This window comes from Tauraco erythrolophus, chromosome 7, assembly GCF_009769465.1.
Source record: "Tauraco erythrolophus isolate bTauEry1 chromosome 7, bTauEry1.pri, whole genome shotgun sequence".
Lineage (NCBI taxonomy): Eukaryota > Metazoa > Chordata > Aves > Musophagiformes > Musophagidae > Tauraco > Tauraco erythrolophus.
This window is the reverse complement of record NC_141471.1, coordinates 48564230-48588037: the sequence shown is the minus strand read 5'-3', so window position 1 is coordinate 48588037 and position 23808 is coordinate 48564230. Positions and strand designations below refer to the sequence as shown.

General features: G+C 41.7%; 2 protein-coding genes across 7 annotated transcripts in view; one reads left to right on the top strand and one right to left on the bottom strand.

Annotated features, from left to right (window-relative positions):
* Nucleotides 1–7612, top strand: part of ACAD11 (acyl-CoA dehydrogenase family member 11) — a 34159-nt gene extending 26547 nt beyond the window's left edge. Inside the window, exons 15-21 of one of the 3 annotated variants that reach the window (XR_015222272.1) lie at nt 1090–1175; nt 1369–1440; nt 2298–2452; nt 4314–4430; nt 4869–4978; nt 5470–5655; nt 7590–7612. Coding sequence is in view for 1 of the 3 variants with exons in the window: in XM_086615085.1 (XP_086471211.1) it covers nt 1090–1175; nt 1369–1440; nt 2298–2452; nt 4314–4430; nt 4869–4978; nt 5470–5584 (655 nt within the window). In the remaining 2 variants the exon portion in view is untranslated. Of the gene's footprint in view, nt 1–1089; nt 1176–1368; nt 1441–2297; nt 2453–4313; nt 4431–4868; nt 4979–5469; nt 5848–6578; nt 6658–7589 lie in introns of those variants that run through there. The other 2 variants (XR_015222271.1, XM_086615085.1) reach the window with 2 other exon arrangements.
* The window catches only part of DNAJC13 (DnaJ heat shock protein family (Hsp40) member C13), a 57612-nt gene continuing 40648 nt past the window's right edge, over nt 6845–23808 (bottom strand). For 2 of the 4 annotated variants that reach the window (XM_086615082.1, XM_086615081.1), the window contains 19 exons: nt 23732–23806; nt 23398–23517; nt 22334–22513; nt 21263–21430; nt 20526–20639; nt 20075–20191; nt 19354–19531; nt 18185–18276; nt 17747–17846; nt 16209–16283; nt 15934–16046; nt 15652–15821; nt 15238–15280; nt 14148–14321; nt 12913–13092; nt 12516–12656; nt 11886–12029; nt 11003–11102; nt 6845–7702 (listed from right to left, as the gene is read on the bottom strand). In XM_086615082.1, coding sequence (XP_086471208.1) covers nt 7605–7702; nt 11003–11102; nt 11886–12029; nt 12516–12656; nt 12913–13092; nt 14148–14321; nt 15238–15280; nt 15652–15821; nt 15934–16046; nt 16209–16283; nt 17747–17846; nt 18185–18276; nt 19354–19531; nt 20075–20191; nt 20526–20639; nt 21263–21430; nt 22334–22513; nt 23398–23517; nt 23732–23806 — 2382 coding nt within the window. In that variant the 3' untranslated portion in view covers nt 6845–7604. The remainder of the gene's footprint in view (nt 7703–11002; nt 11103–11885; nt 12030–12515; nt 12657–12912; nt 13093–14147; nt 14322–15237; nt 15281–15651; nt 15822–15933; nt 16047–16208; nt 16284–17746; nt 17847–18184; nt 18277–19353; nt 19532–20074; nt 20192–20525; nt 20640–21262; nt 21431–22333; nt 22514–23397; nt 23518–23731; nt 23807–23808) is intronic. The other 2 variants (XM_086615084.1, XM_086615083.1) reach the window with 2 other exon arrangements.

Here is a 23808-nt window from a genome sequence, read left to right as displayed (position 1 = left end):
CTGCATCGGTTGTTCAACCAATGACTATTTCTGGCTTACAGTTTATTTCATAGGTATAGTATATAAACCAATGAGTAAGAATTGTTTGCTTAAATGATAATAAAACCAAAAATTTCAGAGCTTCCCTGAACAGAAGAAGTACAAGTGACACATCAGAGACCTGAAGTTATCTACTAAGTTTTTCACAAACTTATCCGCACATCTTTAATCAGAGCTACTTATTCCATTCCTATATGTGTAAATATAATACTTCCCTCTTCTTGTTTAAAGAAATATGTTGTTCAGCTCTTCTTTCCAAACTAAAATTGCCTTGCACAAAAACTTACGCAAGCGATGAATAAAATGCTTCGTGACTGATTCCATTAAAATCACACAGCTTGTAATACAGAAGAACTGGAACGTTTGTATCACGAAGTTGGATTTTAGCCCAAATTCCACTGATAAGTATCTTAAGTTTCTAGATTTGGCGAGGTTCCATGAGAAGTAAACAGTAACTTGCTTACAGCCTACAGGATGGTTTGTCCAGCAGCTCCACGGACAGTGGTATCTGTTGAGCTCTTCGAAGCTGAACAGACGTTCATGGGTGGGATTATGCAGAACTGCACTTGATAGAACCAGAGACTGAATTCAGGGACCCGGGATGTCGCCTCCAGTTCTGTGTGACTACTGACTGACCTTAAGTATCCTGAAGGAATTTAAACATGGGGATTTTTTTTCATAAACTACAGGCAAGCCACGATGATGATGATAAACGTATTTTAAGAACAAAAAAGAAATGTGGAGCTGGGGGAGGAAACGGGCTGGGTGATAGAGGAGTACTTGCACAGGAGTGACAGAAGTAGTAGTTTTTCAGTTGTGGTGCATTAGATGCCACTAGTACGTTTTCGTCTGTGGACTGGTGGTTCAGGGAGTGTTGACGGATGCACACCGCGCTGCATGCAGGCAGGATGGCTGCAATCAGTATAGGTAAATCTCAACACTGGCTTTATACAGGTGCTTAATTGAGGATAGAAAATAAAGTCAGTGGAGGGAGGGGACAGAAGGGAGGCTCAAAATTAATTGTAACTTGTGCATTTTTTTCTTGATCAGGTACAAGCAGCACAGTATGATCATTGTTCCCATGGACACTCCAGGGCTGAAGCTGATAAGACCCATCTCAGTGTTTGGCTACCTGGGTAGGTGATAATATTTATCATCTATATGTGTATTAATTTGTTAGCAGTCTCAGAAGCTGTAGTAATACTATTAAATACTGTATATGAAATAAATCAGTAAAATGCATATATAGAAAAGAGTTAGGAATTGAAGGCCTGTATTTTTATCCTCCTTCGTTTTTACCCTGCTGTTGGGTTTTCTCTGCCTCTGTAGATGAGATCCATGGGGGACATTTTGAGATACACTTTAATGATGTGCGAGTACCTGCCTCCAATATAATACTGGGTGAGTTTCAGTATTAATCCCTTTTTAATACATACAGCAATGAACCAAGTCTTATGAAATGGTGGTTTATTTTATGAATCACCAGCAGTTGTTGTCAACAGCTATGGTCATTGAGCCAGGGCCTCAAACGCGTGTAAGGAGGAGCCCACTCTTCCTTTAGCAGCCTACCTGCTGCTTGAATGCAACTTGCTTGGAGCAGAAAGGCGAAGGAAGCAGAGCAGCTGTAGCTGCAAAAATCACTTCCCTGAAGTAGAGCAAAGGAGAAACTGGCAGTGGCATTCTTTCCCCAAAACCAGTTGTCATAGACTTCACTGACTTTTAAAAGAGCATTCTGCTGTAGTCCATGGCCATCCAAGCCTGGGTGCCTACAGACTTAGCAGAACTGGAAAAAAAAAAAAAAGGAGCAGGCCAGCTCCCTGCAGAAGGTCACAGAGAACTCTGCTCTACTTCACTCACTTGCTATAAATCCTGATTTCTTCTGCTTCCTCTCTGTTATTTTTATTTTGCTGAAAGAGCTTGCTTTCTTGAGTAGCACTAGGACCTGGAAACCTGAAAGTCTTCCCCCAGATTCTCATACTAAATCTCATAGATGTATTTTTCAATCTGAGATTAACACTTAAATCAGGTAAATCGAACCCTCTGAGAAACCATCTTGTAGTATGTTTTCTGCTGCAAGTATTATTGACTGTGTATCACTATAGATCTAGTTGGAGTAAACAAGCAACAGTTCTGCAAAATAAACTTTTAAGCAGCTTGCTTCTAGCTCCAGTAGTATGAGGCCACTTGTGCTCAGAGCCATGGATCATTTCAAGAGGAAATCAAGAAGTCTGCATGTGCCTGTTTTTCTTTCCAACCAGGTGAGGGCAGGGGGTTTGAGATAGCTCAAGGTCGGCTTGGGCCAGGCCGTATTCACCACTGCATGAGGTCCCTTGGTGCAGCTGAAACTGCTTTACAGATCATGTGCCAGCGTGCAGGACAGAGAGAGACTTTCGGGAAGAAACTGTATCACCACGTAAGCATGTTCCCTCTTTGTCTCAATTCCCATGCTCCAGCCATCGCCCTTTGTGTTGCCCACTCAGAACCTTGTGACTCTAATAACAGATGTGCCCTAACCTTGAATTCCTGTTCATAATGCCTCAGGAGGCAAGGGAAAAACCACAGTGCGAGGCTCCCATTTTTCACTATAACCTATGGGATTGATTTTTTTTCTTTGCACTGAGTTGGATATCCTTTGCTGGATTTGAATACAGATTTTGTCACCGTGGCTTTCCCTCATGGTTTTGATCAGTTTGGACAAGTATTTTTTTCAGGCCTACTACAGCTTCTGTTTCTGTAGTTCCAGTCTGAATTCACTATTTTTGTGTATCAAATTTGTCACCTAGACATCTCCATTTGTGATCACTAGACACTCAAGGGTCTAAATTTGACTAAAAATTTTATTTCTCTAATCAATTACTTGTACTTACTTATGAAAGTACAGACCAAACCAAGGCCAGAGTGGGATTTTTGATCCTATATTGCTCTGGAATTGAAGTATTGTTTCGTGAAAGAGAGCTCGCTAGAATAATAAAAAGATGACAGTCTGCTTTTTATAGGAACCATCAGGATGCAGTAGTTGGCCTATCACATTTCATGCATTCCTCAGTCTTATCCAACAGATAGGGTGACTTTATTGGAAAAAACAAGCAAAGGCAATGGAAAGAGGAAACTGAATTAGTGTCTGGCACAGGTTATAGAAAATTGTACAGCTCCAGAAGGAATAATCTTACATATCCCTTTTTCCAGTCATGTCATTGCCAAACTTCCATTCGTGACCACAACCTAAAACTAATGCGTTGAAAGAGGAGCACTCTATTTCTCAGAAGCTCGTTAAGGTAAAGCTGATGTTTGATGAAGCCACAGGCAAGACCTGGGGGTCCACAGGTCCCACAGCTTTGGGACAGCTAAGGAAGAGGTGAAGCTGTTGGCTGCCTTGCATAACAAGCTGACCGTCACCACTGCCCACCAGCCCTGGGAGCTGTCAGGAGAAGAGGTCTCTGAACACCTCCACCTGGGTTCAGATCACCTTTGCTGTCCTGAGCTACGCCAAACCCCCAGACTTTGTATTGAAGCTCATATTTTGAGCTCATTATTTGCTCATGCCTCCTGGGGCGTCCACACTCCAGGCAGCAGTGTGTGCCCAAGGCTGTCTCAGGCTCCAAGAGAGCTGTTGCACAGACAAGCATCACATGCACTTTTTTTTGTACTGTGGTATGTTGGCTGCAGAGGGGAATTAGCCAAGAGAAGGAAGGAAGGGTTGCCAAGGCAGTAACTTTGTTTGGATCAAGAAAGCTACTAATTTATCAGTAGTGTGATCCAACAGATGCATCAGGCACCACCCTGCAGCTGTTCGCCTGGGTGTGTAACACACCACCAGCAGTAGCTTAAGCAAAACAGAACCCATTCCTCTCCTCTTTCATCCCCTAGTTTTTGTATGCAGGGCATGTTACACAGAGAAATGACCACACATCCTGGTAGCAGGTAAAGGAAAACAGGGAGTAAAAAGCAGGCTTTCAAGGGATTTCAGGAAAATGGATAGCAGGCAGTGGGTCTGACCAGGAAATTAGTGTGCCAGAATCTGGAGTTTTTCCCCTTCATCTTCTTTCCTGCCAGGAAAAGAACTCTCTGTCTCTAGTATTGCTGTCAGTCAAGTGTTTTCTTTCTTTTCTCCTCAGTTAGATGACCTGCCTCAAACTACCTTCAGTTTGCAGAAGGGTGTCTCTGACTGAACATGGACATGCTGAGAAATAAGGGCACCCTCCTTGGGGCAGGTTTACCCAGACTCACTTGGAGGCATTAACTGACTTCCTGCTTGTTGGCTTTCGTTTCTACAGGAAGTTGTTGCCCACTGGATTGCTGAATGCCGCCTCAGCGTAGAACAGGCTCGACTGCTTACGCTAAAAACAGCCAGAAAGATCGACATGGTGGGCAACAGAAAAGCAAGAAAAGAGGTGAAATTTTCTTTGCCAGCCGTAGGCTAGGGCTTTGTGCATTCAGATCATGGAAATGTAAGCTAAAACATACTGCTAAAAGTTGTCTGTCCAATGGTAGAGCACAACTTCACAAGGAAAATAGACACCTTTAAAAAGTGCATTTGATTGTCATGAGATTGGAAAGTATTCTCAGTTAAAAACTTTGAAATCAATCTGATAAAGTATTTAAAAATTAAAGTTAAGTCATTGGATTCAACACAATGAGAGAGTTTTGAGTCTGTCTCTCTTGGAAACAGTTTCACCTTACCCAGGGAACAGGAGCAGCAGAGCTCTTCTCTGATCCAAAGGGGGAGGAATGTCCTGTGAGATACCAACCTGCAGCAGAACTGTTAGATAAACATTTTTCAGTTGCTTATGAAACTATTGCTGATAACATGAATTCTCTTCTAACTGCAGATAGCCATGACCAAAGTGGTTGTCCCTCGAGCTGTGCTTAAAGTGATTGACTGTGCAATCCAAGTGTGTGGTGGAGCCGGAGTCTCCCAGGATTTTCCTTTGGCTTCCATGTGAGTAAGACAGACTGAGCTGTGGATTCGAAGCATGCCATTTAGGATAATTTTGTAACACCCGGTACATGCTGTTTCACCTCAGGTAGCCTGAAATAATGGTCCATATGCCTTTCAGCTATGTAACTTAATGCAGTTGCTTTTATAATTCAATTCCAAGGCAATTGCATTGTTTTACCCTTACAAAAAAAAAAAAGCTGGCACTGGACCTAAAATAGTTCTTAACAGCAGCACAGAGGATTTGTTTCTAAAGCTCAGTCTGATCCCTCACCACCTTGGGGAGAAGCAAGCATTCAGAATGTCCAGCCCACACCCCTCAATCCTGTCAGGACAATTCTGCTGCAGTGTCTCCTGTGCGATAGATCTTTTTGAAAAGACTATTATTAAAAGGAGAGCTGTGGCAAAAACAGCGCTGACGGCTGCTGCTCTCAGCCTGCCTTGCTGCCACAGCAGGATGAGAGATCTGCTCTAATTCAGCGCTTCTGACACAGGTTTGCCTACACACGGACCCTGCGCCTGGCAGACGGGCCCGATGAAGTTCATCTCTCAACAATTGCAAGGTGGGAACTGCTTGACCAGTCAAAGCAGCTAACTGCAAAAATCTAATGTCAGCGTAACACAATCTCAAAGGGATGGAAGATTTAGGAAAGATTTTCTTCAGTGCAGCAGTACTTAAGGTAAAACTGGATGAATACAAAAATTTGATTCTAGCTTGAAGCAATACAGATTCTGCCTTTACTTGTCATAATTGCATTTCATAATGCGACACTTGCTTTTAAAAGTTTGCAGAATGCTATATAAGTACCAGAGTTTGTCTGGGTTCTTTGTAACACTAAATAAAATCTATTTTCTAACAGGCCTAAGGTGCTTTATTTGCTCTGAGCCAAAGCCTTCTTTATCCTTTTATTGTAGGCAAAGCAGTTTTGACTCAGCAGCTTCACCCAATTTAGTTTACTGCAAGCTAAGATAGACTTTTAATTATTGATTAAATGACAAATATTTGGAGTAATGCCTCTCTATTCCCTTTCCAAAGCTCAGCTTCAGTCTAACCTCCTCTCCTCCCCAGCTTCCTGCTCTTGGGTGCCCTCCTTTTCACTAATACTACACTCACTCCTTCCCCCACCTGCCCTCACAGAGGCTTGGGGCAGCACAGGAGGCTGGGGTCAGTGTGTAGCAGTTTCTCTGCTGCTCCTTGCTTCTTACTCCTCTGCTTTGTTTCTCCAAATGCCTCTCCCCACATTTTTCCATAGAGGTGCCCCTTTTGTCTTTTCTTGCATCTTTACTTCTGTGTATCCTCACAAGCCGTCTCCTGGTTCCAGCTGCTCCCACCCTTTATTTAGTATGTCTGAGCATAGGGTGGCACCTTCCCCTCTGAGGAGCTGAAGTTTTGGCTGAAACCAGCAGTGACTGGCACAGGGCAGTTCATGGCCTCCTCTGTGGCCAAAACAGGTTCTGCCATTTATGCCAAATACACAAAGGTCAGAGTGTCTCAGCTCTACTTCTGTAACAATCCTCTTTGACATCCGTTACTCACAAGAGAACTTGTTCATACAGTAACAGAACTAGGCAGATCACTGTTTATTATTTCCGTCCATTTTAGCTTCCTCTTGCCTCCTGCCAAGAATGTTTCCTAGGAAGTTGAGAATGTCAGCAAGTCAGAGTGACTGAAGTGCATTTCAAACACAAAACAATCTGCTTTGTACCACTGCCTGTGGTTTAGGAGTTCTGCTCCAGGCTATCAAAACCTGCACAATGTGCTTTTCCAAGCAAGAATGCCCAGGAACCCTGTTTAGCTACACTCAAATTAAGGTCTCCGACTGCCCTCGTTTCCCACATCTTCAAAGAACATCTACGTAAGAACACCACCTTTATCTCATTAACAAGGCTCTTAATTCCCTTTATTTTAAAATTTTATGTACATATGAATGATCTGTATAATGTACACTCAATATAGAAAGTTTTTATATACTGGATAACGTATAGAACATTTCACAATTACACTAATTTCTTACATAACATGTCAACTTTAAGGGTTTTTTTTGCTGAAGCTTTGTCAATTTGGTCAAGCCAGTTATACATATGAATGTCTAATGCTGTTTGATCTCAGGAAGAAGATAATGTTAATGATTAAGGACATCAGTGAACTGGTGCCAGGACAAACCCTTTGCAAGTCATGTTTAATGGGAGTGATCACATCAGACTGGGGAAGAAGGGATGCCCCTGTAGGGGAGGTTGGTGAGGTCAAAGTGATTTTAGCCCAATTCCTCTAGACTGTAGCTCAACTCCAGTCATGCTAATTCATAAAATATAAAAACTAGGAAAGTTTGATTCACAGTCTTGTAAACAAATATAAAGGAACAAAATGTGCTTACGTACAACAAGGAAAAATGCTTGTGTACCCATTTCAGCTGATCCACAGAGTGCTTTCTTGTGTTACAGTGTGATAGTTAGAATCACTGACTTTTTCCTAAAAAAAAAAAATCCCAAACAGTCATAGAAAAAGGAATAACACTGTCATTAAATGCTTGGAAAGGCAGTAAGTTCACTTCAATGTGTTGGAGGAAAGTGCTGCTCCTCATCACTGGCCAGTCTGCCTCTCTGTCTCTTTCAGAAGGATTTCCAGTCCTTAGCTGACATCTCCCACTTCGTTGTCTACCGGGGGTGGTACATTGGGCATTACAGATGATGTCGTCCCTGCAGTAAGGTAACCAGCAACTCCAGGGCCTTTTGGAAAGAAAACAGAACATTGGCGATTAGTTTTGAGTCTAAAGAGCAACTGAAGAGCTTTATGCCCTCTGCTAACACTCAAATGCATCATCCAAGTCAACCAGACACTTCAAACAAGAACATTTAAGAGTTAATCACTTAGATTCTCTGGAATCTAGGAACACTAGGAATTAAGGCATCTTAGTCCACTAAGTGGATTAGCTTGTGGAGACCACTCTTGGACTTGCTCAGCATTTTTATTCTGATGTGCCAAGTAAGTTACAAGAACCACCCCAACCACCAGCACTTTCCATCTAGCCTTCTGCCATGAAGTGGCAGTGAAGGGGGAGTGGCCTTCCTTTGCTAAGGAAAGGACCTGCTGCAGAAGTGAAGCAAGTTCAGGCATGCGTTCCACAACTGGGCTCCACAGCTGTGCTTTCAGTGTCGCCAAGTTTTTCCCAGCCACACATTTAAAGGAAGCTCAGCGTGCTGCCCCGTGAACAAGCAGAACCCTTATGCCTGTGTAGGCAGCTCTTTGTGCCTTCAGTCAGAAAAAGCAACAGCGTCCTTGGGATACACAAACTCCGTACTGGAGACAGAGAACTGCGTACCATTAATAAATCTGGGTCCGTTACTATGGGGCAGTGCACTCTGCACTGCAGACAAAGTCCCTCTCCTTCAAAGCCTGGCGTTTAAGTTTAGTCATATAGAAACTTCCAACAAATGCAATGAAGCAGCTCACACTGCAGCACGAGTTTTTAACAGCAACTCTTATCAGATAATAATGATTGCAGAAAACTGCCAATCTTCAACATCTTCCTGCATCACAGTCATCAACTTGGTATTGGACCTTCAGCCTACACTGCTAGTCTTCAACATGTTAAAATCCTGTTGGGTCCTTAAACCCCTCTTAAGCCATCCTCACTAAGTTCTCCTAAATTTACTACCTCTTCATGCCCCACCCTTCCTTCTCACACTACAGCCTGGAGCCAGAACGTCAGAGCATGGTTTGTGTCCCCTCACACACAGTGCCACACTACTACTGCAAGTAGGAGGGCAAAGCCAGCAGTGCCTTCGGTAAAAAAAGCTGCCTGGCTTCAGCAGGGGGTTCCTCTTTGCCAGCCCCTGGGCAGCACCTGCCAAGAGCCAGACCCACCTTCACACATCCCAGGGCAAAAATTCTACTAGTTCTCTTGTCCCTCAAACTTTTCTATTATGGAAGATTCCTAACACACTTCAGAAGTTTATAGTTCATCTGTAGTACCCAGCAAGTACCAGCCCCTGCAGCAGTTAGTTTTCTGCTCCTGCGTGCTTGAAGGCAGCAAGTTTCCCGGCGTTTTGCAGTTTGGGACCACACATTTGTCACAGTTCTATCACATGCATCTACCACTCGGAATGCAGCAAGTGCAGCGCGCATTTTGCAAGATGGTATCTACCTGCTTTAGAGAGCTACACAGAAGTTAGCAAGCTGCCTGGCAGAGCAGATCTAAAGCCCACTTCTCAGGTGAAGGGGACTGCTGCCAGTTAGAAGGGAAGGAGAAGAGACACCTGGGGGAAGAGAAATAAGCAAGGGAAGTTTCAAGGGAAGTGCAAACAGCAAAGCAATTTGAAGCGAGAAAGAAGGCAGAACACAAGATAAGGCAGGTTAAAATTAAAGCTTGTAGTTTGGTTTCCATCTATACTTTGCATTTGTACAGCATCTTCATTTCACATTTGCAAGCACTTAAACATTAGACAATTTAAATGCAGCACAGGCCTTAAGGCAACTGGATAGCTGTACTGCCCCGTCTTAAGCCTCACCATATCTCATAGTTGCAGTTCTTAGCCAGTAATCAGCCAGCATTTACTTCATATTTCTGATTTATGGTATTTATGAAATACCAAGGAAATTCTGTACCAACTGAATCAAGTGTTCTAGTGTTCTATGTCAAAATGGCATTAAATGGTGCAAAACCAGAAAACTCTTGTTCAGAGCTAAGGCCTCGAGTCTTTCCTACATGGAAAAACGCATCACGTGTTGCAATATACCCACTCTCAAAATACTAAGCATCTGCTTCTAGAATGTCTAATTCCTGACTTGAAAGGCTCTTGCTTCATCGTCTCAAAATACATGCTAGTATCTTGCAAGAAAAACTTCCCTGTCTATATGGCCATCTGATTCATACCTCATTAATTCAGTAATGCTCAAAAGCTTCACCAAGATTCCTATACTGGGTTAGATGAGAAAGGTCCATGCAGTTCATGGAAGCATTCATATTGACTTGTCACAAAGGACCTTAAAACCTTACCCAGGAGGCTGCACTTGTAAGACTAAACGATCACTCAGCCGATCGCTATGGAGGAGTCAGAAGTCTGCATGATGTGCTGCGTTAGACAAAGTTTGCTACAGTGTCATTACATAAAATATTTTCAGATACAGCAAGTAATCTGTGATAGCGAAGTTTCGGACTGTGAGTCATTAAAGATGTGTGCACAGAGGCGGAGGAAGAACCAGAATTTGATTTGCTATGGTGTAACTGTTCTAGGATTATGCCCGCACCACGCTGTTACCAGCAATGCAGTTCCCATCAGTTGCGATTCTTTGTGCGCGCACGGCACACAGCATGCAGAGCTGGAATGCTCTTCTACACTGCTAGGGGGACTGAGGTGGCACCCCGGGGTGCCATTTCAGTCTTGGTGGCCCCGGATGGGGACTCACTCAGGGTGCACTGCAGGTGCGTTCAGATGTATGCCCAGGCTCCGAGTACAGGCACAAGGCCATTCCCTCCAGAGAAGGGCCCTGCCGGGGCACTGAGTCTGACTGCCACATGGCCTCACGCTCTGAGCTGTTAACAGTCAAACTGTTCCAATACTACAACTTCATGCCTGACACTAAAGCAGCGTAAGTCGCACGGCACAATTAATACAAACAGTCTAAGTGATTTTGAAGAAAGCTTATTCCTCCCTCCAACCTTGGAAAGCAACTTGTTTTCCAACTAAAGTAGACTGATCCTGAGAAAGCATGGAAAGTCACTGTCATTCATGAGGTTTGATAACATCTCTGCTTTATTGCTACAGGGCACTTGCCAGTGCCCAGATTCCATCGCTTTGATATTTTAGAAGTAGGTACAGCAAAGACTATCCAGAGAAACACATTCTCAACCACAAAAAAGTTTGGCTTGTGGTGTTTTTAAAACTTACTGTATTTGTACAGCATTAAATGTTCTGGCCACATGATGGCACTAGATCCTGAGGATAAACAGTATCTCCAGAGTCAAGTCTGACAATTAAGTAACAGTTCAGCATGATTCAGGACATAAGTAGGAAAGGGGTGCTAACCTGTGAGGTATCCTGCTGTTTGGGTCTCAGAAATGAACAAGTCATGTTTCTGATCCTTGAAGGCACTCCACACAGAAGAACGAGACAGAATTTCATTTACCTACAGTATTTGAAGAGATTAACAGTGAGCAACCAAACCATTCTGAAGAGATTACCAAATACCATGAAGTAGTTTAGGCTATGATACAGAACCATACATTTCCAAGGACACTGTAGCAACTCGCTTTTCCACTTGGAATTGTGCAGCTGAAAACATAATGGAGAAGGCTCATAAAGAAGTCATTTAGTAGCTCGACTTTCTCCCTCATTCCGCAGGTAGGCGACAAGGAAAAGCAACCCTGCAAGCAGCTGATTGCCATGCATCTAGAGCTTAGGAAGAATAGGATTTCTCCTGTACTATAGCAAACTAGGGCCAACGTGGAGGAAAGACCTATCCCCTGTTTCCCTCCTCTTGAGAAAGCTTCCAACACATGGGTAAGAGAACAGCACCAAGAACTAGCACAGTTACTGGGACAAAGTTTACCACCTTGATCATACATCCCTAACACTGCTGTCTACAACAGTATTCATCAAAGAAACAGAAAAGCAATTTACGTTTCTAAGAGAAGTCCTGAAGAGTTGTCAGTAGAAGCCTGCTAGCTTACAGAACATTTCTGCACTTGGGATTTGTGGTTTGTTAGTGCTCCTCACATGCACTGAACCAATGACTTCTCCACAAGAAAGACAGAGACATTCCAAGCCATAATGATAGTAGTTTGTAGTTACATGATATTCACATTTTAAGCAGAATGAGGCACATAATGGCCATAAGATTAAATAAGGGATGTTCAGGGTTTGATCTTCCAAGTGTACAGAGCCCAGTGAAGGACTTGTCAGTACGTACCTGTTCTCCATACTGCAGGCTGCGAGACATGGATTTCAGGGTTTTAACGATCTGAGCTTTTGTCGCAGATGGGCTTTCCAGGTTCTCAAGACCAATACCTTCAAGCAGCTTTAGAAGGTAAGGGACCAAATCTGCTTTCAAAGCCTGCGAACATACCCAAATGAGTTGTCTTAACATGGACCAGGAAGTTCCATACAGGTGTTTTACACTACGAGCATTAGTGTGAACCAAAAGTGCCAACAGCTATTACTAAGGATGTTTAGGCTAGCCACGTTTTCCCGAGCTGTATAAATACACACAAGAGACAGCAAAGATGCTGTCCAGCAGTTCTGCTCTGTTTAGCTGTGACCTTGGCTGAATTAGCTGGCATTCCTACTTTACGCTTTCTCAGCAGACACAAGCCAACACTAGCCTATGCATTAAGCCTCAATTCTCAGGTAATATCCTTGAGCAGGTCTGCGTTTTGGATAAAGGACTGACTTCTGACTTCTCCAGCATGAAAAGCACATTAGTTAGATGGATTCTGGGAAGCCTCCAGTACAGTTGAACGGTACTTCTGTTCTGATGAACAGTTTAGATACGCAAATATAAAAATATCACATTTTTACAGTCTGAGAATGTAGTACTTACTTGGGCTACTAAATCATTTTGTTCCTTCTGAAACATCCGATTAAGTGCTTCACAGGCTACACCAACTATATCCGACCTCTTTTTCATTCCATTCATGAGAGGGCTAATGGTCTCCAGTGATGCCATTGCTCGAACACAAAGCTATAAAGAGACACAAACATCCAGAGCACTTTACTCTATGCTAAGCTTGATGGTTATGGCAGACACGGTCAGCCAACACCATAAATTTCTCAGTGTCTTTAATCTATCAGTTCCCCACTAATTAGATGTAAGTCCCCGCTCTGCTGGCACACAGCATTTATAGTTAGAATAACGGCCTTCTAGGAACACTACTGAACAATACAAACAACTCCAGTTATGCTTTCTTCTCCCCTTGAGCACTTAAGTGATTCAGTACCTCGTTGTCAGACAATATGTGCACGACACGAATGGCACTTTTAGGAATGGCATTGTTCTTGTGGTTCATAGCTTGGATTATCTTGTGAAGATGACCAAGTGGAGGAACTTGATCAGCTAGCTGCGGCTGGGCACTGAACAGGCACACAGTTGCTGTAGTAATGGTTTCTAAAGTTTCCCCCTGCAGAAAACCAAAAACCAACGGAAAGTATAACTCAGTAAAGCCTTACGTATCACCATAATAGCAACATTTCTCGCTTGCTCTGCATTATGGATTTTTTTTTTCCCCCTAATGCTTTTATCACATCACTTTGCTTTTAAACTGTTAAAATAAGAAGTTTAGAATGTGGTCAGGTCCACAGTGGCAGACATTCACTGGTTTTACGAACAGTTTAATTTCACATAAATTCCTAAGCACTGTTTCCAGTATCTAGAGAAGCCAGTGCCTGGCTGCAGCCTCTACGTGCACAGCAGCACATGTGATGACTTGCTGGGTAGAAGCGTGATAGCACAGATGTTTAGGCTGACCACCAGAATGCCTTAACAGGTTCTGCAGCCTGTACAGCAGCACTGATCACACGCGCTGCATCCGGCATGCCTATGCACACTGCTATCACATCATCATCATTACCAAGATGTCCGTTTTACTCAATGTGCAAGGTAGTTTCCTCCCTGCAGGTCTAACTCAGAATCTGTCTGAACACTGTTTAAAATCCAGTTTTTCATGATATTACATTAAGTTACCGTCTCAAACATTGTTCTCATTCAAACCGTAACACATTAGTTCTACTGCATTACACTAATTGTTAAGTGGCAGCCTTATCTAGGTTACATAATTTACACCAGAGTGGAAAGTTAAGTGTTGAAGGACACTAGAAGTGTCAAGAGCTGATAATTTTTAGGCAGTGCAGAACAAGTGCCAATACTTAGGTTGGTCAGTCATGGAATAATTAAAGACACTTCATTTGTTAAGTCTCATCTCTACCACAAAACAAGCCTCTAAGACCTACTGAAGGTAGTTGTGTGACTTCAAGGACTTTAAAAGCACTGACTCATGTTCAGAAGTTGCTGAAGTGTATCCACATGCTTTTACAGAGTCAGAAAGCAGACATAAAACCCTGTATCATTCAATCTTGGGAAGAAAGCATGAGAATTTAAGTTAATCAGATACTAAAAGACTAGTAGCTTAAGACTGCTAAACAAATCGGTAGAGCAGAATCAGAAAAATCATCTTACATGGGGGTTATTTTTCTCCAGTAGTTCAGTAAACTTTTCCAACAGTGCAATGAGAAATTCCCTTGGTTTCCGTAAAACCCAGGCCGGCTGGGCAATAAAAATCCTTAAGAAGACTCCCCCCACTGAAAGTTCACCTTCTGCCTCACCATACACTACAGCAAAGTCTTCAGGCAGCTGTTGAATTGTAAAGTAGAAGAAGTTATTGGCAAGGGTATTTGTGAGAGCTGTAATTGTTTCTCTAACATCATGACTAAGCAGTAAGGGTCACTGCACTGTGTTCTCCCAAACGGAGCTGTGCAAGACCAATAAACACTTAACCTTGAAGAAATATGAGGTAAGAGGCAAGAGCAGGAAGAAGAGTGCAGGCAGTACTACCGCAGTGGACTTAGTTCTATCAAAGAACACAAGTAACTGAGTCTACAACCATACTAGTGGTAAACACTACTTCAAGAGAAGTACCAGCAACAAAGCTCATAAAAGAGTCCTCTCCTTTCTTTCTTGCACACTTCAGGGGAAGGTTTCTCACCACCAATCTAGGGAAGTTTCCACCTGCATCAAAATAGCCACCCTTGCACTTCTTTAGAAGTTGTTTTAATGTTGAACTAGCCCACTATTGCGAGGAAGTCATGTCTGGCCTTTTGCAGATACTGGGAAACGCTACAGACTGAAACATCTCACTGATTGACCTGATGTGATAGAATGGTTCAGGACCATCATTTTTGAGACTCAGGGTTTACCAACATTCCTAAACATTTACCAAGAGCAAGTTTACTACACCTATGTATTACGTGACAGGACTTTTTCCAGCAAACCAGTATTCTACTTTGTTGCCAACTTCTGATGAGTTTTAGAGTAATCTGAACTATCAGAAAATTTAGAAAAACCACTGCCAATAAATAAAGTGTCTGATTTCAAGACACAAGTAGTAACGAAAGCATCGATTCAACATTAAAACAGTTATGTTAGCACAGCAGTGAGTTGCTGTTGGTACTTTAAGAGGAAAGCCTGTCAGAGTTACACACAGGCACATATCATCAGCTGGTTTATAGTGTCCCTGGACGCACCCAAAGCAGAAAGAGCATACTTTTACCTTCCAGTTAGTATCGGGGTTGTCCCTCTGAAGTTTAAAGTGCCTTTAAAAAGAAAGTAAGTTTTAACAAGCAGTAAAAAAAGCAGTTGTCTTCCCTACTTGACACTTGAGTCCCCCTCCACCATGGTGAAGTCGTTGCATTTTCTAAAGCCCATTTTCTCCTCATTTTAACGCCCTCTCAAATCTTACAGCAGTGAGCAAATATCTGGATTCTGCACAAACCATGCTTGCATCACTGAGTTACAGGTATAATATACAAACAGTGAACAAGCTTCTTTCACTGAAGTCTGGCTTGCAAGGGTTCTACTTTTTACAGTCAGAGCTCTGTCCGACAGTTCTCCTACAGCACTCCGGTTTACTGCCACTCAAAGTGCCTCAGCTCGGGAAATACTTAGTCAGTAGGTCTCCACATACTCAAGCATCATTTCTCGAACTGTTGTCGATACTCTTTCCCTGGAGTTGTCATTCCAAATTAACTCAGGATTTTCATGAGTCCCCTCAAAGATATGAACAGCAGCTTCAGGGTTGTCCCTCATGGCATCCATGAAGACTCCAGGTAAAAATTTCATTAGTGTAATTCTAACCTAGAAAGGATAAATAGAATTGGCATTTATTATACCATAAGTCAAACTAACTGACAGAAAAAGTTGGTAATATCAAGACAAGAATTCCAACAAGAGCTGTTAAGATCCTTACCTTTGGACCCATCAGCTTATCTGCAGTCATTTTGGCAAAGAGCTCTGCTGTTTGGGCTCGGACCTGTGGATGAGTTGAGTTGCAAAACATATCTAGTAAGTAGATTAAAGCACCTGTACAAAGAGATAGGAAAACATTCAAATTTCTTTCTGGTCGCAAGTAGTATGAATTCACCAATTCCACACTGATTGTTCTAAAAGGAAGAAGTAAGATTTAGTCACTGTATTTACTTGCCCAGTGTTGCAGAAAGATCTGCTGTCAGTGTAGTACTGTACCTTTTGCCATGGCCTCTTTAATTATTTTTGTGCTGGATGTCAAAGCATACAAAGTTTCAAGGACAAGCTGCCGACCTGTCAAAATAGAAGGTGCTAAGAACTTTGTGCCATACAGACTATTAGCTCAAAGATGAACTAAACTGATCTTAACGTATCAAAACTGCAATAAGGCTTATGAGAAGAGCTAGAGGTACATATACAATTGCAAGCTTAGGTATTTCTGGTTAAATTCAGTTAGTTAAGGAATGTCAAATCAATCATATATTTTAGTATGACATAACTTAGATGTTTACTGCTCAAATTCCTACATAGAGTGGTGGTAAATGGGGCTAAATCTGGCTGGAGGCTGGTTACCAGTGGGGTTCCCCAGGGCTCAGTGCTGGGTCCAGTTCTGTTTAACATCTTTATCAATGACCTCGATGAGGGGATTGAATGTACCCTCAGTAAGTTTGCAGATGACACCAAGCTGGGAGGCTGCGTCGATCTGACTGAGGGTAGGGAGGCCCTTCAGAGGGATTTGAACAGACTGGATCGTTGGGCTGAGGCCAATGGCATGAGCTTTAATAAGGCCAAGTGCAGAGTCCTTCACTTGGAGTATAAAAACCCCCAAGCATCGCTATAAGGTCAGGGAAGAGTGGCTGGAGAGCTGCCTGGCAGAGAAGAACCTGGGGGTGTTGGTTGACTACCGGCTTGATATGAGCCAGCAGTGTGCCCAGGTGGCCAAAAAGGCCAATGGGATACTGGCGTGTATCAAGAATAGTGTGACCAGCAGGAACAGGGAAGTGATCCTGCCCCTGTACTTGGCACTGGTGAGGCCGCACCTGGAATATTGTGTCCAGTTTTGGGCCCCTCGCTGCAAGAGAGATATTGAGCTCCTGGAGCGGATCCAGAGAAGGGCGACTAAACTGGTCAAGGGGCTGGAAAATAAAACTTATGGGGGAGGGAGTTGGGGCTGTTTAGCCTGGAGAAGAGGAGGCTGAGGGGAGACCTGATTACAGCCTACAAATACTTGAGAAGGGATGGTGGGGAGGTAGGGGAGGGGCTCTTTACATTAGTGATGGGTGACAGGACAAGAGGAAATGGATATAAGCTTAGTCAGGGGAGATTCAGGTTGGATGTTAGAAAGAATTTCTTCTCTGAAAGGGTTGTCAGCCACTGGAATAGGCTGCCCAGGGAGGTGGTTGAGTCCCCATCGCTGGATGTGTTTAAGAAAAGGGTGGATGAACTACCTAGGGATATGGTTTAATGGGAGATTAGGGACAGTTGGAGTGGATGATCTCTAAGGTCTTTTCCAACCTAGAAAATCTATGAAATCTATGAAATTAGTCAACAAAATACCATGCAATTCAAACACCTGCAATTCAAATGTTTCAGCTCACACATTTAAGACAAACAGGTTAGAACATTTGTGGTTTTTTTTTAACCTAAAAAACTGTTTTAACCTAAAACTCAGTAGTAAGCTCAGCCAGCTGCATTCTAACTAATTTCTGAGTTGGAAACCCTTTGCCTTGGAAGACTAAAAATTATATGGTACGTACTTGAAGGTAAGGAATGCAGGAGTGCCAGTAAGTTCGCAAGAACCATTGCCTCAGCAATATTGTTAACACATTCTTGGTTACTTGTTACTATGTTCACTACCTGTAAAAGATCAGAAATAAAACTTGATTATATTCCAGCTGTTAAGACACTGTCCAGAAAATGCAGTGTATAATTAAGTCAGTCACCTCAGTGGCCAATATCACTAATATTTACAATGTTTATTCCTACCACCAAATTGTCTTGTCACCTCAGGGAAGAAAAGAGCCAAGTCACAGGCAAGAAGCTATCACTTGTTCCTCCAAGGAGGAACTAACACCTTGGAACCCCAATCCTGATACTTTTTAGGTGCTACTCTAAGGTTTGTTTATGCTGATTATGTAGAGTATCCAGACAGGGGTGTTTTGTGGCATGTTTTTTTTGTTGGTTGTTTTTTTTACCTCCAGAGCCAACTGCTGCACCTGGCCAGCTCCATGAACACGCAGAAGGGAGAATATCAACTTAAAGTGGCCTATGCATTCACACTCAGAACCTGCAAGAAATCCAATAAATTATTCTCTTCATGTTAGCCAAAGCATTCACTGAAGGCCATCCCAAGCCCACATTTCACTATACAGAGAGGTGTTAAAGGCTACATGTCTGTATATAGTCTGCTACAGCAGTTACAACAGCTCCTACAGGACAGCACCTACTACAGAACTAGAAAATTATAAAGCCCTGTCTATTTATCTACCTTCCATAGTCTCAGGTCAACAATATTTCAAAAGAAAAAGAACTACCCAAGACTAGGCAGTTCTTGGACTACCTAGTTACTTGCATTCTTACAAGACAACTAAGCAAGTCAGTTATTTTATTTATCATCAGTCATCAGTACTTCTTGTCTTCAAGTACACTTGCCCCTTCTGATTGTCTGAGTTCAGAGTAGGGTTGCTATCTGCAGCAGTAACTGCTGCCTTCAGGGTTATAATTGCCAAATATAGAGAATACAGCCTGAGAACAACCTAACCGGCTATTTTTAGTAACATGAGCTGCTTTTAGAACTAACATATAATACAGGATGAGAATGTCCTAACTGTATGCCTCAGGCTTTTCCTGTCTGTACGCAGGTATCTGTTCACATATCTTTGCTAGTATTAGCTGTCCACTCTCAAGAGTATCTTCTCCTCCTGCTTTAGTGAGGCCCTGACATGTTTTTAGGTGTTTACTAGTATGCAGTACTCAGTTCAGGGGGGTTCTTTTTTGCTTATTTGTTGCAAGGAAGTTTAAAAAATCAGCTAAAGATTCTTTGAAGGATTACAGAAAGTTTCATCCAAGAGGTTTAAGTCTTCCTGGCAACAGCAGGCTAGACTTAAAGTTAGCATCCAATGTTTCAGAGAAGGAAATAGATAAGGCTTGGATTTCACACAAAACTTTAATATATCTACTGATAATGTTATCCAGGAAAAAAAAAAAAAGAAAAAAAAGCAAGCCTATATGGCTTAACAATACTAAAGTCTGTTAGCCAGCAAAACAAGCTTCCTTCTTGCTGGAAGGTAAAGACTACAGAGGCCTGCATTTTTGATGGTTGTCCCCAAGAAAGCCTTTTAGGGAAGTTCAGTTTTAAGCCTACCTGGGTTGTGTTTTATCACGTTTCTCAGAGCCTCCAGGGCCATTTCAACTCTCCGTAACCGATCTCCATGTTGATTGGACTCTACTTTCCCAGTCTGTGTTATTGCCATTAGCGTGTGAAGGTACTGTGCTTGTGAGCCTATGTAATCCAAGAGGCTTGCAGCAAATGCTTTAGGGAGCTTTAAATTAGAGATGAGAGCATTTTTAGCTGTGTGATGCAAAAGTATTCACACTAGAAGAAAGCGTATCCAAGTAACTTTTTCTACATTTCACATATCCCTTTCTTCCAGACAGGAAACACTATGATCATTGTAACACCTGCAGCACATTAACCCTACTTATATCTAAACATACCCTTAGAAAGCTGCCACTACTTCAACAGCATTCAAGGTATTTGTCCATACATACGGACGGACAGCAAAGCTACTAGGCAGAATCGCCACCTCCTGGAATTGCCGAATCAACTTGAGTGTCTGCAGTGCAAGCTGGTAGAAAAAGGCATTAAGACACCCGAAACTGCACGTCTTATGACAAACTCATTGTTCTTTTTGGTTTTTTTCTGCTCCAATAGAGAGATATGCCCTAACATGCTGATCGTGCTGAAGGAAGTTTCCATGGGATTTTTTCATTTTCTCCATTCTGTTTGCACTGACAGAAAGAAAAGAGGAAGAAGTAACATTCCAAATACTAGTTTCAACAGGAAGGTTTTAGCTACATCTCACCTCTAGTTGGAAGGTAGGGACCTCATTGTAGACTCTAACAAAAATCTCTCCCACAATAAGTTCCTTTGCGTGGTCACTGAAGACAAAGTCAGATCCATAGCTCTTGTCACAATCACCCTTTAAGTAGAGATAAGCAGCACAAGCTCAGACAGATAATAATCCTGTAGAAAGTGGAAAGCTATAACCCAATAATGAAATAGACAATACTTGATGAGAAAACTTAAAGCTTTAGTAAAAGTCAGAAACTCAAGACAGATTGAAACATTACAAGAAATAAAGTAGTAAATTCTTAGGTTTTTTGCTTTCTTTTTAAGACTATTGAATGAAGAAAGTGACTTCGGAGTAGACAACAATAGATAATTGTATTAACTATACCACTCCATTACTAGCGGATGTACCAAAACATGCAACAGTTTAAAAAAACAGTAGTGGGATTTAAAGAGTGTCTTACTCTCTTAATCATGCTTTCTTGCTGACATTCCAAGAACTCAAGTAATTCAGTTCTTGTTCCATTGTTCCAGATCAAGTAGGGGTTCTCTGTGTTGCTGTTAAGCATCTTCAGAGTCTAAGAAAGAAGGAATTTACATGATGTAACACATTTACAACAGTTTGGGATCATTATGCACAGCGATCAGCATGTTTCATTATATTAGTTAATCCAACCTCCTTAACAACTAGATCAATTTCATAAGGAAGTTTAAAGTGTCAAGTTTCCCACATACTGGAAAAACAGTATGTGTAAGCTATTTGGTACAATCTATATTTTAATTTTTCTTTATTCTGCTTCAAACCACCCTTACTTCAGATTCTCCTTCTATTTTTGACAGTGAGCAGCATCTGCCTGCACTATCTCTTTGTAGATGACTTCCTTGGCACCAGTTTTAAAAAGCGAAGTTTAGTCTTTGTTCTCCATCATCATTATAGCCTTAAGCCTTCAACAATTGAGAACTCAACTTCTTTGCTCCCACATTTGTTTTGCAAATATTATTCTATGGGGTACTATTACTGTCCATAGTGTTTAAGGCTAAAACAGTTTCCTTTCCTTGCAGTTATTCCAACAGCAAAGGAAAAAAAAAAAAAAAAAAAAAAAAAAAAAATCGCACTGCTGTTCTCTGTATCAGGTTGGTCTAAGACAGTTCAGTGTACTCCTTCCACAAATCATTAAAGTTTTGGCCAACAGATGCCTACCTCAGTAGGACTGACCACAGCGAGTTTCCTTGCAATATAGGGTGTCAACATTCCAGCCAAGCTTTTCCTGATCATTGGGTTTTCAGGTGTAGCTTGTTCTTCAGAAAGATACCCTCCAAGGCGACTCAAGGCCAGGAGACTGAGCTTAGCAAGGCTATTTGCTACCTCCTGAAAAATACAGACAGTTATAAAAACCCTAGAGCTTAATGAAGAAATATCACAATAGTCAGAAAGAGTGGTCCAACGCTTCTGCACCAGAACAAACAGAATTGGTATTCTTTCTCCACCTGCACCACTAACTATGCACTGAGATCTAATAAAACACTAGGTGCTGCAGAACAGCACGATATAATCCCTGTGTTATGGGCTTAAATGCAGTTAGACACGAGCGCTGCTAAGGAGGAAAAACTGAGGCACCAAGATGAGCTGAAAGCTACAGAAGCTACTTCTTGTAATAGCTTCTGACCACACAATGGTTCCTGCTAGCACAGTTAAATATCGGCGTAATAAACCTTTTATGACAATGACAAAAGAGTTAATAACTACAATAGACTGTTCAAAGCTCATCTCATCCAGCAGCTGAGGAGGAAATGCCATACTTACAGGGTGACCATTTAAGGAAACGGAACCATGAAGCCACTTACACAGCTGTGGGTCAAAGGAACAATATGGTCCTAAAGTAGACATTTCAGGTAAGTTCACGGTATCACTAGGCAACCCCTTCAGTTGAGCCTCAAAAGAAAAGGACCTTTTCGTCTGATAGCCCAAATTTACTTTTTTACTGTTCACTGTAGATAAGTGTCTTGCATTAATTAAGTCTATTAGAAACTACAGATTTTGCGGCTTTAATATTTGAAGTCAAAACACGAGCTACTCTAAAAAACAACCCAAAACTCAAACAACAGTATTTACACTACTACCACAAAAATCCTCTTCCAAAACAGCTCTGTTAACACTATTGTTCATGTAATTCAATGATTCTGACAAGTGTTTGAATACACTTATTTAATTAATAAGAGATAGCAGGCAGCAGCCGTTGCTGCCTGGAAGCATGCACCTTGTTAACATTACCTGGTGATTCGAATCTTCACTCTTCTGAATACCGCTCTCTTCTAGCGTGTAGTCATAGTTGAAGAGGTAACCCAGTAAGTACCAGAGAACTCCAGCTTGGAACAAGTGCGTTTGTAGCCAGTAATCTAAGGCAAACGAGCTAACACACTCTACTCCCAAAGCAGCTACTCGTGGTATGTTCTGAGGGAGAAAAAAGTGTTTGCCTTAGTATTTGTGACCAAAGAAAGCTAACTGGCTTCCTTGCCAAACAGAGACTTAAAGCCAAAACTTGCTCATTCTAGAGTGCTATCTAAGCAGCAGAGATGAAAACTGAAGTAGACAGAATAACATCTGCAGTTGAAGTTATATGTTTGGTAGCCAAAAAACATGGCTAATTAGTCACCGTCATTCAAAGGAAGAGTACTGAGTAGTTATTTCATATGATTAGAAAGGAGCATATGATGAACTGGTGGAAAAACAATTCAAGAAGGTGGCAGAGATTCCCAAGTGAGTTTTTAATGGCAATACATGTGTTCCCCAGGGACTAAAGAACACACAAGCATCTACAGTCAATTACTACAGTCCATTTTTACAGTTTTCTGTTTTCTGTAGTCTTTATGTATACTCTTCTGTTTTCACATACACCATACGAAACGTTCAAGACCAGGTTTTCCTTTAATTCAGCCAGAATTCAGCATTTATATAACATGAGATAAGTTCTAAAGAGCTAAGTGGCAACTGAACTTCTTGAATACTGTTCTCACGAGTTTATGCTGATTTAGGAGACCATTTGCTTACGTAAGATTTAGCTCTAGTACTTTCATCTGCTGATTTAGTACAGTAAACCAATCAGCTAGACATGTCAGTAAAAAGGCAAAAGTAGCTGAATCTTTACAGTGACTGCATTTTAAGTACACTAAACGGATTCAAATGCAAGTGTTGAGAACAAAGCAGTAGAGTTCTGTATCACAATGATTAGCTGGGATCTTACAGAAAGGACAATTGCAGAGACTGATCAAACCTATCTGCTTAAAAGCAGAACATTCCCCTAAACACATACTTAGGCAAAGGAAAGGAGCTCTTACCTTGCCATAATAGAGTAGTCTACAGAGGTCTTTAATGATATTAGGCATTTCTGTAATCTTCTCTCTGCATTCCTCAAACTGAGCTGCTACGCTGTAACACTTACTAATATATCCACATACCTACAAAAAGCAGTATTTTATTGGTTCCAAGCAGAGAAATATTGCATATTCTGTTTCTTTATATACATATTTATAGATATATCAATATATAACATTATATCAATATTTTATATTATATACACACACTTGTAGTTATTATCACATTATATATACACTCTAATATACATTTTCTCCTGAGAAGCTGACACAATCACTCAAAGTTGCTGCAACTTACCTGTACAGACATATCATCTGGTTTACTAGAACGAGTCAAGACTGCTACACAACGATTAAATGCTTCTTGCAATACCT